The sequence below is a fragment of the Telopea speciosissima genome, chromosome 1 (genome assembly GCF_018873765.1).
Source record: "Telopea speciosissima isolate NSW1024214 ecotype Mountain lineage chromosome 1, Tspe_v1, whole genome shotgun sequence".
NCBI lineage: Eukaryota > Viridiplantae > Streptophyta > Magnoliopsida > Proteales > Proteaceae > Telopea > Telopea speciosissima.
Window position 1 is genome coordinate 81,928,914 of NC_057916.1, and position 13,767 is coordinate 81,942,680.

The window sequence follows — 13,767 nt, forward strand, 5'->3', positions numbered from 1 at the left end:
CCCACTATGAACCGGAACCAATCCGCCCAATAGCTTATTGGTCCAGTTCCAAATCTATTGATAAGTTACTGGTCCGATTTTAGATCTACCAAGTAGGAATCGGTGGAACCGGAACAAATATACATCTTAAACCTTATATATTATATAATTGTTAAGAGTCAAGGTTCTGAGAGCTAAGGTCAAACCCTTTATTGTTTTTACTTTTTTAATTATGGCTGCTAACTTAATAATAACATACCTTAAAATAATCCTAATTTATGAAGATTGTGGTGTTCCTACTTATTAATTAATACAAACAAGAGGTAAATAGGTAATAAAGTAATATAAACTAGTTCTGTGATTTGAGAAAAAACAAAAAAAAAAGCATATCTTGAATGATCGAAATTAGTGTCTTACATCACCGGGATTTAGTCCACAACTATCAATCGCCCACGAAAATTGGTTACTCAATCAAAATATCTTTTTTTTTTTTAATAAAAAAAAACCCATATGCATGCCGTACATTCCATATTGGGCACGGCCAATAAAAATTCCTAAAACCCAGTGGCATTAGCTCAAACTAAGGTGGGTCCCAACTAATGCAATTAGGACAACCATGTGTTTTTTTTTTTTTCCCCTCGAAAATGGAGGATAAAAGAAAGATGACCCAAACGAGTAAGTAGAAAAATATTTTAAGGGTATTTTTGAAATAACGCATAATAACGGGTGCAAGTTTGGCCCTGTCGGCCTGAACCTGCCATGGCCTGCCCTGAGCCCGAATAGGGCCTGGGCTGAGATACTTGACCCTAAGGGCCGGTCAGTGCTGGAAATTGCTGGCCCTAAGTTAGAGTCGGGTCGGGTTAGGGTTGAGGCCTCGGGTTGATCCCGGCCTGGCCCAGCCCGACCCTGTTTTAAGTGATACTATAATATATATATTGATATACTATATATATTATAAACTTTAAATGTCACACATATTTTGTTATATAATATATTATATATGAAGATAATAAGTGATAATATATTTTATTAGTGTTATTTTATGTAAAATTGATCATTTTCTCCCAGACCCTGCCCAACTCGGTCTAGTCCATGCATCTCTACCTTCCCCCACTCCATTATTAGGGCCAATCAGGGTCAGCCCGGCCCGAACCTGAGGGCGGGTCAGGGTCGGATTGGGCCTAGGCCCAGCTAAGGGGAGTTAGGGTTGCGCTAGGGTTTTGAAAAGCCCGGCCCAACCCGACCCTGTTGCAGCCCTAATGCATATCCACTCTTAACTATGGTCAAAATACACGTGTCTATTGACCCATTACTACTCTTTCTTTTTTCTTTTTTTTTGGCGAAGGGGATGTGAAACATATTTGAAGCAACTTGTATGGTGCAGAATGTTGGGCAATTAAGAGACATCATACAAATAAACACAGTGTGGTGGAGATTTTTTTTGGGTGGGGGGGGGGGGTAAGAAAGCAGGGCTATTCATTCATGCACGCCCAACACCAAATAAAGAAAACAAGATACATAACACAATAGAGATAGAGAACATGATAAACGCAAGGTATGGATATAAGGTATCCAAAACCAATGAGTGAAAATTGACTTAGTCTCACATGCCATTGACAGGGTCATCTAGGCTAGGGGTTGGTTCACAACCACTTCCCTAATAAACAGGCTGTAGATACAGCTAAGCTTAGGCGCATGCACATTTGTGCCAATAGAGGGGGCTTCGGAGCTGACGGAATCTTCGGTACCACCAGTACCAGAGTCGGCACCACCTGCAAACATACACACAGAAGAAAATAAAAAAGAAAAACCTTCCCGGACATGCCCGATTTTGAAGAACCCTTTCTAAGAAAATGGTATAGATGACCAACTGGAGGTGAAAAAGCTGGGCCACTCGGGCCAGATTTTGGTGGGCCACTCAGGCCCGTGTCGAGGGCACTGATGCCAACATCATCGGTGTAATCAAACTTGGGCCAGAAACAGGCAGCATCGATGAGACGGTTAGGGATGTGGAGGTGGTGGATCCAGTAGGGGATGACAGAGAGGGCGTCTAGAAGGCGACGAAATTGGCTCCTTGAGAGTGGGTGTTGCCGTAGGGGAGACTTAGATGGCTAAGCAAGCACATCAACTTCTGGAAAAGGCAGTGGCAGATCCTGAAGTCGATGGCAATAAGGGTGGGAGATGGCGGAAGAAGACCGGAGTTGTGACAGTGGAAGGATAAGGAGAGAGAAAAAGAAAGAAAAGAAAAACAGCAAACTTCACGCCACTGGGGGCAAAGACGAGTACGCCATTGGGGCGGAGACAATCACACCACAGGGGCGGACAAACAGCTACATTGTGAAAGAGAAACCATAAAAAGGTCGTCGGTGATGTTGAAGATGAAGCTCAGATCAACGCTAGGGTTTTTCTGGTTTTCTTCTACTTGCGACGCTAGGGTTTTTGGTTAAACAAAAGGCTTTAATGTTTTGTCACTACCCGACTCCAGTGTGGTGGAGATGAAGATATTGACATGCATCAATGACAACTAAAAAGGATAAAATAATGAATGATAACATTAGAGTTGGTGTAGAAATAACTATGATACATGATAAGCTACGAGAAATTCATTTGAGCCTTGAGGTGACAAGGCCTTGGAATACTCCAGTACGGAAGAATAATTTGATTCAAATTGAAGTAAAAGAATCGTACAAGAAGTGGAGAGGAAAGACATACATAGCATAGGCCTTGTATCATATATGACTTCAAATAGAGCTAATTGGAGAGCGAAGTTCCATGTAACCAACCCCATTTAATTGGGATAAAGCTATGTTGTTATTAGTGAAATTTCTTTATAACCAATCACAGGACGCAGAGAAAACGACATACACAATTTACCTGATGGTGATAGCCAGCTGGCAATCACTTATTTAACTAATAGACACATGTTTTGCCAGGACTGAAATTAGCTACCAAACAAGAACACCAAGGAGGGAAAAATGTGACAAGCATAATGTCTTAAACTTAATATATCATACGATGTGCATGGTTTTATACACACAAGCCATTGGAAGTTGAGATGGATTTCTCTCAATTGAAAATTGATGATGGGACGCACAAAATAAAAATCTCCTAAAGCAAGCAACAAAAATTCAAATAACCATAATCAGACAGCTTGAACATACCTCAGATTTGCAAACCCTATTGTTAAAAGAGTGACCAAATACAAGAACATTATTTATGAGGCAAGAGTAGCATAAGTTCCCATGCCACAAAAGAAGGATGCTTATGCAATATGTCACTATTGTACCTCACAAATGGGCATTTTCCAGTGCGAACATAGCCATGTAAACATCTGAAAGGTCAATTAACCAACATTAACAGGATACACTACTTAATACCGACTGAGCTAGGCAGCTTGAGCTCCCCTCCCTTGGCGGTGAAGAAGGATGGTAAAATTACCAACTATGGACCACAACAAAATCATCATCTTCGAGAACTTGAACATCTCTATCTCCCACAAAATTCTCACGTCCAAGTTCCTTCACTATATTCACAAATTCCACCCTCTTTGCTCTAGGAAGAGGTAAATAAGGCAGCCGAAAGACGGGCCTGATCACACCAAGCTGGGCTAGAGCTGTGTTCACACCAATGGGGTTAGGCTCACTATACATCCAATCAATCAAAGGTGCGAGCTTTGAATTCAGCAAAGGGTTCTTGTCCTCGAACATTAGCTTCCACATCAATCGTGGAACCAAGTTGCTGACAACAGATGACACTCCAATGGCCCCATGGTCCCATCTTGCGTCATGAGCCTCCTTGTCATTGGCAGTCCATGCCACGATTCCCTCATCAGTGTACTCTTTGATTCTATTGTTGCCCATACACTCCTTGACACCAGCCATGTTAGCACTCTGGGCAAGGGTGCGGATAACAGGAGGAGGAATATCTTGACCACTCCTAATTGGAACATTGTAGATAATGAGAGGCCCGATGGGAAGAACGGCCTGAAAATGAGCAACCATACCTTCCATGGATGTCCTGCAATAAAAAGGATTGATGTGAAGGGCAGCATGCATCCCAACAGCAAAACCATGTTCAGTAGCCTGGATTGCTTCTCTTGTTGAGTTGCTTCCGGTGTTTCCAATCACCTTAATCAATCCCCCAAAACAATTAACTGTGTGCCCAATAAGCATGATGTGTTCATCCCAGCTCATCAGTTGCCCTTCACCTGTTGAGCCACCCACTAGCACACTATCAGCACCATTTAAAATTTGCATATGAACCAAGGCATCGTAAGCTTCAAGGTCAATTTTGCCATCAGGTAGATATGGAGTCTTAACGGCAGTCATTAATCTAAGTGACTTTATCTCCTCTACTGAAGTCCTGCAATTAAAAGGAACATTATCTTGAAAAAAAATAAGCATAAGTAAAACACAAAATAATAATTCATCCAAAGACACAAAAGAAGCAGTGTACAGGACAGGTAAGATTCTTACACTCCAAGGTTTAATGAACTTTTACCCTGTTCAATTATCTACATTTTTCCCTATAATAACTTCATCATTCCTCTCTCTTATTCATTTCCTAGAATATTCATGTACAATATGCTTTTTAGACGTCAACATACTGGACAACCAACTGCTCCACACTTCACATTGCTGAACGCACTAGATTTTTTATTCTACTTTCAGGAGGAAATTCAAGGTTTGTATGGACCATCTAAACAAACATTAACATCAAGCAATATAACTTGGCAGACTCAGTAAGAGCAATTCAATTGCATCAACATCAAGAAACTTTAATATCCGTTTAAAAATTTATGAAGAATATTGGTGCAAACATCGGAACATGTTATGGTCCAGCTGTTACAGGTCTTAAAAATATAGGCAAGTCTGTCCAATCTTGTAACTTCTGTTTCATTTTACCAAGTATCCCCGGGTTAAACAACTTTCGGAACCACATGCTGAAGTTAAAGGGAGACGATGATGCAGATCAAGAGAGGTTCCACCACAAGTATTCATGCCGAAGCAAGCCCAAATCCTACTCTAATGGGTTAAACAAGGAGCCTAATGGGTTATACGAGGCCATGGGCTTATAATATTTTTATGTTTTCTATTGGAATGGGCATATTTTGAAAGCCCATATATGAGGGATAAGTGGTCCATAAGAATTTAACTAGTTATTTGTATCTAGTCCTCTAAAGTTGTGAAGCCTCGAGGATGTCAGTAGGTTAGTTTCATTGTTAGTTGTGAAAGATATTGAAAATGTAAAGTTCATTAAATATCTTGAAAGATGTCTCAATGCAAGTCCTTGGAAATGTACATGCCATTAAGTCTAGAAGGAAATTCCAATGAGGATCTAGAACCCTTTCAGCCTCTCTATAAAAGGAGCTACCTGTAAGCATTTGAAATAACAAATTGAATGAAATTTGGTTTTAACCATTCTTCTGTGGGAGAAATAGTTGTAGTGAGATGCCGGGGTGATTGGTGGGATACTAGCCTAGGCTTTGGGTGAGACTCTTCAAGTTTTATCCTTTTTCTTCTATCTTATTTCCTCTATTTTGTCTCTGCAATTTAAGTGAGTATATGCAGTTTATTTCAATTTAGTTACTGCTGTTCATATCGGTTATCTGAGGACAGCTTATTGCTGATCATTCGGGCATAACAGAATCTGAGTTAATACTGATATACTGCAGTCAAAACAGACCTGCGATACCCCTGTTTAAAATAACTTTAATTTGTCTTGGACTTCTCTAATCAGCAGCATCTAGTCTATTTTGAGTTCTGAAATTTTCTCTTAAATCTGATCACTTTTGGGTGTTGTGATACTAATATCTTGGACCGGTTCTGAACTTATTAGAAGGTTCGAGACAATCTGCTAGGAAATGCACAAGGGCACTCCCTTTCAAACTTGGCAACATCCAATGGACCAACACCATGTCTCATTCAAGCGTCAAAGATATGCCAAAAATGTTATCATGAGTAGCAGTTAGATCAAGTAAAGAGTTCAGACATAAACATGTCTCAGCAATTAAATTTTGCCGAAGTCAATGTCTAACTCCCGGTATCCATGTATAACACCACGGCCTTGTCTATGTATATGTACAAAGGAGAGAGAAATCGACTTGGATCTCTTTAGGAACAGATAGCAGTAAGACCTTTCTGTGAGCAATCCTGCCCCCAAAGCTTTAAACTTAGATGGGACATGAAATCTACATATAGATTTAAAAGGGTATGGTCCCAGAGGGTGATAGTGATCCTCAAGATAAAATAAGTTCCACAGGGCTTTCAAAAAAAGATCTAGATTGATGTGAAGCAACCACTAGAAGTAAGAATCCAAATCCTTGAATCCTGCTCATTCTCAATAAGGAAAACATCCCGAAGGCACTGAACAATGTCAACCTCAAAATCCCCGAAGCAACCTTTTGAACCCCAGGTTCAAGCTCATGCCACTATCTGACAAACAAAAACAAACCTCAATAGGCTTGTTCCTGGAGCTATATATGGTATAAAGTTTAGGAAATCTATCATACGGGTGATCTCACCCATAAAATGTCCTCCCAAAACGAGATCCTATAATCCCTTCCCTACATCATATCTGATACATGAAGGAGAAAAAAGGAAGCACCTAATGTATATTCTTCCAAGGAACATTAAAGGTCAATCTAGGAGGTATCCCACCAGCCAAAGTCATGCTGATGTAATCACAATATGACAAAGGCCAAAGGGCCTGTTTCTCCCTACGAAATCAACAAAGCCATTTCCCAAACAATGAGAAATTTCTTGTAAATACTGCATGTATACAAAGCAATTATGGCATTTTTTTAGAGACTACGTGCCCTACATAGCAATCAGTACCAAATGACCGCTAGCTTGCTATTTTTTCTGTTCTCTTAAAGATTTTTTTGCCAGTTTGCCCAAAAGGAAATCAGTACCCATAAGATGCAATACCCATGGTTTCAAGGATTATGCGTAATTGACCGGATCAAAAGGAGATCGGTGGTCACCAATTGATGCAGGGGAGAAGGAGCTGAAAATTTATTTCTGCAAAAAGAAAAGGGGCATCAGGCCCCCACTGAAGGTCTAGCTCTCGGCTAGGTGGTCCAGCCCAATTTGTGGGCTTACTCCAGCCCATATGTGGGCTTATTAGTTTAGTTACTTAAGTTTTAAATTGAGTTGTCTAAGTTGATTTGTTAAGTTTCCTAGTTAAACTATGTTTTTCTTTTAATTAGACAAGGATTTAGTTTTCCTATTCAGAATAGGAGTAAACTTGCCGCTTTTCTATTTAAACTTTGTAAGAGCCAAGAACCCTCGCGATTTAGACTGAAGTTTTGCTCTGCAAGTCCTGAGAGAATCAGCATCGCGTAAAGCTATTCAGACCGAGGGAATCTAATCTGGTTGGCTGGGAAACCTGAGTTCTTTATATTTGTTCTCATACTCTGTTTTATTTGACTCCAGGTACTGATTTCTTCCTCCTATCAATTAGCACATCTGATCTTAGTTTTAATAATTGGGTTTGTATCAGTTTATATTCTCAGATCTGTGGTTACATTGGATATATTATCCTGTTAATTTAAAACTCCTTAACCCCACCTTTGTTAACCTGTGGCACCCCTGTTTTGAGCTGATATTTCAGCCTAAATTCTTTGCAACCGCAAGCTGATCTGGAGATCAGATTGAGCCCATCTTTTGGGGTTTTCAAGGGCTGCCTAGGAGTAAAACTCGACACAAGTTTTGACTGATTCTAAGGTTTTTAACTGCTGCTAATTAAAAATCTCCTATTTCTGCAACTTCTCTATTTCATATTTGAATTTTTTTTCAATTACTGTCAATCAACCATCTGATTGATCTCATATTTTGGGGAATGACTTGAGACTGCTGAAAGGGAGATTCGATCCAAGTTTTAATTTGTTCTATTGGTTTTATCTGATTTAATTGAGTTCCATTGATTTCTGGTTTAAAAGTTGCAGATTTTAGTAATCTTCAAGTTACTTTAAATCTGACCATAAACTCAATTCCATCTTTTGAATGACCCCTATTCTCTATATTTGTGATTGATTCCTAGAATTTGACTCTCATCTAGGAGAGTTGAATTTTCGGTTACCTATTGGGTTGATTATCTGAGTAGGGTTAGCTTGGGATCTTAATCGGGGTGGTTATTCTATCAACCCCTAATGTAGTCCTAGATAGGAAGGAGATCTACTAGGAGCCAGACAACCAGGACCTGTAGAACTGCTGGTTTGATTGGACAGGTTTGAGGATTTAGGTCAAATTTAGGGTTAGGTTTAGAGTAATGGGGGTAAGTCTTATATGGTAAATCTAGGCAGGTGTAGGGGAGTCTAATGAACTAGGTTTTAAGGGTTTTGAATGGGTGGAAGTAGGTTAGATGGATCTGGGCAACAACTAGGATTAGGGTTTTGAAAGGTGGAAGATGATGGAATCTAGGGAAAGAAATCAAGTGGTTGAATGGGCTTAATAATAAGGTCGAGTGTGGGTAGGGTTGAGGGGAATATATGCTGAAAGTTACAGCTAAATCAGATGGTTAAATCTGGAGTTATGGAGGTTTCCTAGTAGAGATAGGAGAGAGGGGTAAAAGTGTAATTTCAGACAATCGGCTTGGTGGATGGTACTGAAATTTTGATCGAGTCTCTCTTAGGGTTTGAGGAAGATTCGATCAAAATTTTAGCAGATTCTAACGGTTAGATTTGGCTGAGCAGAATTCTCGCGAAAATTACCTTGCATGTGACCTTCTAGAAGGGAAGAAGAATAGTTGTAGGTTTTAGGATTCTAATGGATCTATGGTATTAATGGTGGATGACGAAGGTAAAAAGGATTGAGTATTGGCAAGGGGGAACGATGGGGGTTAAGTTGGAGGATTAGGAGAAGAAGGGAATGATGAATAATGCTAAACACTAACTTGGAGTTGCAGGTTTTCAATGGCAGCGGCTTGAAGACTAGAAGCAGATCCTCCCGATCTACAAGATGCAAGGAGTCGATTGGAGATCCACCAATCCCTTACAACAGATCCTCCTGGTCTACAAGACGCAAAGAGTCAACTGGAGATTCACCAGTCCCTTCACCTTGATATGACTCACAAGGCAACACTCAAAAGAGCAGGGCAGCAGCAGCAATGGCAGCAAATCAGAGTTTTTTTTTTATTACTCAAATTCGTGTTCAATACTTTGCCCCCTTACAACCTTATATAAAAAACTCAAAATTAGACTCCTACACTAGAAAGGAAAGGCCTAACCCAATCCTTAACCTATTAGGTAACTTAATCTAACTAGGAAACTGAAATAGAAGCAAAATAAAGTCCCAATCCCACCCAACTAAACAACTAAAACAAATATACCATAAAATCACTTAAATTGAACCACTGGTTCAAACCAGCCTTGAACCGGTTCAATTTAAAACATTAAAAACATGAAAATAAACTAACTATAGCGCTAATCCCGTATGCAACTCATGTACCCTACTTCAGGCCAATAAAAGTGGTCTATTACATAGAAAACCCATGGGATCAAAGGCTCACCATGTATATAACCCAACCCTAGGATTATTCCTAATAAAAGAAGCCTATTTCGGTGATGAATCTGCATCAACCCCCCTTGCATCACCAATCTATCAGAAACCAGCCAATACTAGTGGATATCAATAAGATATTGGGCTGATTGTCCATATCACATCAGGATTGGCAGCCACCGATCCAGCCTCCGATACCGGTCTCTAAAACCTAGGTTACACCTCAAGACTTTAAATGGTCAACAAGACCAAGTGTTCTAATAATGAATTAGAGTCCAAGAGAAAATTAAAAACATAAAAAAAAGGGGGCATATTTAACAAAGCACTATGGAAAAAGTATAATCAACTCAAATGTATAAACTGTCCCACTTAGAAATACACCAAACTCCAACTACAATAGAAATACACCAAACTCCAACTACAAGGAAACAAAGTTTGGATGTGTAAACCAATTTGATTCAGACAATCAAATTAAGGAAGAAGCCATTAACTAACAGAAAAGAATAACACTTATTCAAAATATAAGTAATCAATTTTTTCAATGAATTGAGATGAAGAGTGGGCGAGCCTTTGTGCAACGGTTAAGTTGCACTATTGCAACCTGTTGGTTGCAGATTCAAAACTTGGAAACAAACTCTCCTGCAAAACAAAGGGTAAGGCTGCATAAATTTGCCCCTCCCAAACCCTGTAGTAGCAGGAGCCTCATGCACTGGGATTCTCTTTTAATGAATTGAGATGGAAACATACTGGAAAACTAAAGGCTCGACCCTAGTCCCATTTATAGGAGATATGTACTAAGAAGAGTTACACAATAGCATATGAAAAAAATCAAGAATTGTAAAAATAAAATAAAATCACAAGGTAAATATAGAAAGTGGTTGGTGAGAATTGGTGGTCAAGTATAAAACAATCTAGGAGAGGCTTCTGTTAAATTTACAATGAATTACCTATTTTTGACCTCAAGACTGCGCATCGAAAGATGGGAATCCATGTGAATGGCTGTTTTTGGAGAACACCATCTTAGATTCCTCCTGTTTATTAAACATAGAAAGAATTTAGTGCAATAAACTGCACAGTTTTGTAGCCAAACTTCAGACACAACCAGAACCCCACCCCCACCCCCCGCCCAAAAAAAAAAAAAAAAATTTGTTTTTTTGGGGGGGGGTGTTAAAAAGCAAATTTCCCCCAATGAAAAGTTAAGCAGATATTCCATCTATTCCCCCAACCAAGACACTCAACGATTTAAGGTGAGATATCAGCATCATAAAATAAATTTCAGAGGCAAAATGAGTATGCAACAGATGTTTATTAATTCAGATATATGAATGTAAATCAAAATAAATAGATAAATAATGAAACTGAAGCACCTTCCTATCTTTTTTTATTAGACTAACCAGATTATAATCTGAAAATTTCAAGGAGAAAAATTAATAACTACATTCTTCAAGTTCTAAACATAAATAAGGCAAATGGATCTTCTTCAGGAAAAGAAGAGAGAGAGAGAGAGAGAGAGAGAGACCTCTTATGGTTACTAGTGCCTGCAAAATGTGGCAGCTTTAAGGTTGCCTCCCTTAAGAAAGCACTACAGCTCTTCAACGAACGCATCTGTGAGACTAATTGAGAGCAGTGTTAATGAGATCCAACTACAATATTGTGTGAACACCAAACAGAACAATAAGATGGTATTACAATAGTAATAACAATACACTCCAGCAAAATAAAAGAATTAATAATCAGGCACTCCAATGATTTAAATCCAAAAGCTACATGTTAGGGCTTTACATGTACTTCCTACAATTGAATTTTCCGACAAATTTGTTTTGTCAGAGAGTGGTAAGAAACAAAAGAAGATTGTGCCTACTCTAATAGATAATGGAAGCTTAGTTGTAATGATGGGAAATTTAAAAGAACAATCAAGTAGGTAGTGGTCGCGGAGTTAGAGCAGGTCCGAGCATCATTGAGGTGGTGTGCAGTAAAACAGAGAAGTCAGCTATGTCGATGTGAAAGAGCATTACAGTTTCCATGAGTACATCCAATTTGATAAGTTAAACTAAGGAAGAACAACTACAGAACAGTTTCCACGAGTACATCCAATTTGATAAGTTAAACTAAGGAAGAACAACTACAGAGCTATCATTTTAAGCAAATGCAACTTAGAAGATGAAGCTGAAGCGTTTTCAGGACATTCATTTTGTAGGTACAAAGAGTCAACCCTCTTCAACAACATGTCACAAATATAAACAGGACAACAACAACACGGTATGGCATGGAAAGAGCCCAGTATCCTTCAAATGAATAAAAGAGGAACATTTATAATGCCTTTTTGCCTAAGGAAAGGTATCACCTTCGCATACTTGATAGCAGGGTTCAATTTATCATTAAACTTTATATTCTCGCAGCATTGCAAGAGCAAATGCTAACTAGTAAGAGACATTTTAGAATGTCTTGCAGGCAACAAACAAGAAAAGTTCCCTGCCTTCTGTTGCATTTTGAGAACTCATTTACCATTTTAACACATTTGAATGATTCCATCCAACCTCAGCAAGTAAAACGAAAAACAAAATAATAATAATTTGGAACTAATATTCTGATCCAAATTTGAAAAAATAAAATAAATAGCAGGTGTAAATCAGAAGTAAAATGAATCAATAAAAACGAACAAAAACAATTAAACCGATTTCTTTCTACCTGTTCAAAAATAAAACTTAATTCCATAAAACCAATGACAATAATGTTATCCAACATATAGATCAGAATTCTCTGTAACTAATAGAATTTAAACTCAAACCGATTTTGGCAAAAGAAGAGATTCAGAAAGGCTGCAAATGATAGGAAATTGCAATAGACTTGACCTGAATGATACTGCAAAAGATAGAATCCAAGAACTGATAGTAACGACCACTCGGCTGTGAGGCTCCAATAGGAGAGAGGGCACTTACCGTCACGACTTCAGCTCTCAAGCGTCCTCTCTAGGCAGTGAAACCCTTAAGGGCATGTTTGGTTGAAAGTTTCTGTGGAGTCGGATTGGAAGGGATCTAGATTCCTTAATTTTTTTCATGTTCGGTTTCTCGGAACCGTGGTGTTGGATTCCAAGAATCCACAGGAAACCTTTTTTGTGTGTAATTTTAGAATCCACTAGAATTCACCCTAAGGGGCGAATTCTAAAATGAATCCAGGTTTTTGGACCTAGGTACATAAAGGTGTATTCTAGTGGAATAAAAAATTCGAGACTCATGACCCAACCTAGGGTTTCTCTCACGGTCTTCAACCCTCTCTGCAACTCAATCGAAGAAGAGTACTAGGGTTTCTCTCACGGTCTTCAACGCTCTCTGCAACTCAATCGACTACCTGATCTAGCGTCCGACTGCAACTCTCTCACAGGTAACCTCTCTATTTCTTTCTAGCTGTTAAAAAATAAAACTTAATTCCATAAAACCAATGGCAATAATGTTATGCAACATATAGATCGGAATTCTCTGTAACTAATAGAATTCAAACTCAAACCGATTTCGGCAAAAGAACAGACTCAGAGAGGTTGCAAATGATAGGAAATTGAAGTCTGAGACTTCATCTGAAAGAGATAATGATACTGCAAAAGATAGAATCTAAGAACTGAGAGAAACGACAACTCGGCTGTGAGGCTTCGATAGGAGAGAGGGCACTTACCGTCACGACTTCAGCTCTCAAGCGTCCTCCCTCCTCAGGCAACGAAACCCTAAAATATTTGGGTTTTATCCGATTCTAAGACTATTGAGTGTCTCAAACAATTAAATGACGAATGGGTTTCCATTAAAAAATAACAACGACAACTACTAAACAGCGCATCTAGCCTGTGAATTTGTTTCCTAACAGGGTAATACAATTTTGCTATATGAAGCAATTTTGGATCGGCTGTTTCAAATTAAAACTTGGGCCAATGATCTGTGAGCTGTCGGTGTACTCTACGCTCTCATATTAAAAAATTTATGAATAAACATCTTATACACCTTACGAGGTTTGTTGACATGTCATATCGGCCCAAGATTTTTAAAACCATAAACCGCTGGGACTAACAAAATACCCATCCCTTATGAACAAGTTAAGTGATGATGTCAGCAGACCATAAATCTATGAATGGCCAAAATACCGTTATCTCCTGAATTGATCCTCTTCTTACCTCTCGACTCTTCTTCCTTATTTCCTCTTCTTCATCCTCTGCTAGGGTAGCCATGTCACCATGAAGGAAGCCATTGTCGCATGAAGGTAGCCATTGCCGCCATTGCGGTGAGGAAGAACCAGGAAATCTCAC

At 39.0% G+C, this 13,767-nt stretch overlaps 1 protein-coding gene across 1 annotated transcript; it reads right to left on the reverse strand.

The window, feature by feature from the left end:
* Positions 1 to 3,413: 3,413 nt before the first annotated feature.
* On the reverse strand, positions 3,414 to 10,506 carry LOC122660290 (4-hydroxy-tetrahydrodipicolinate synthase, chloroplastic-like). The gene is made up of 2 exons (XM_043855532.1): positions 10,427 to 10,506; positions 3,414 to 4,341 (listed from the first exon to the last, which is right to left on the reverse strand). The coding sequence occupies exons 1-2, from the start codon at positions 10,468 to 10,470 to the stop codon at positions 3,414 to 3,416; spliced, it is 972 nt and encodes a 323-aa protein (XP_043711467.1). The 5' UTR covers positions 10,471 to 10,506.
* Positions 10,507 to 13,767: the final 3,261 nt, after the last annotated feature.

Excerpts from the sequence above, each read along its gene's own strand:
- LOC122660290 (XM_043855532.1), bottom strand. The coding sequence starts at position 10,470 with ATGGATTCCCATCTTTCGATGCGCAGTCTTGAGGTCAAAAATAG. Across the intron at positions 4,342-10,426 it reads AGTCTTGAGGTCAAAAATAG|GACTTCAGTAGAGGAGATAA; the intron begins GTAATTCATTGT and ends TTTTAATTGCAG.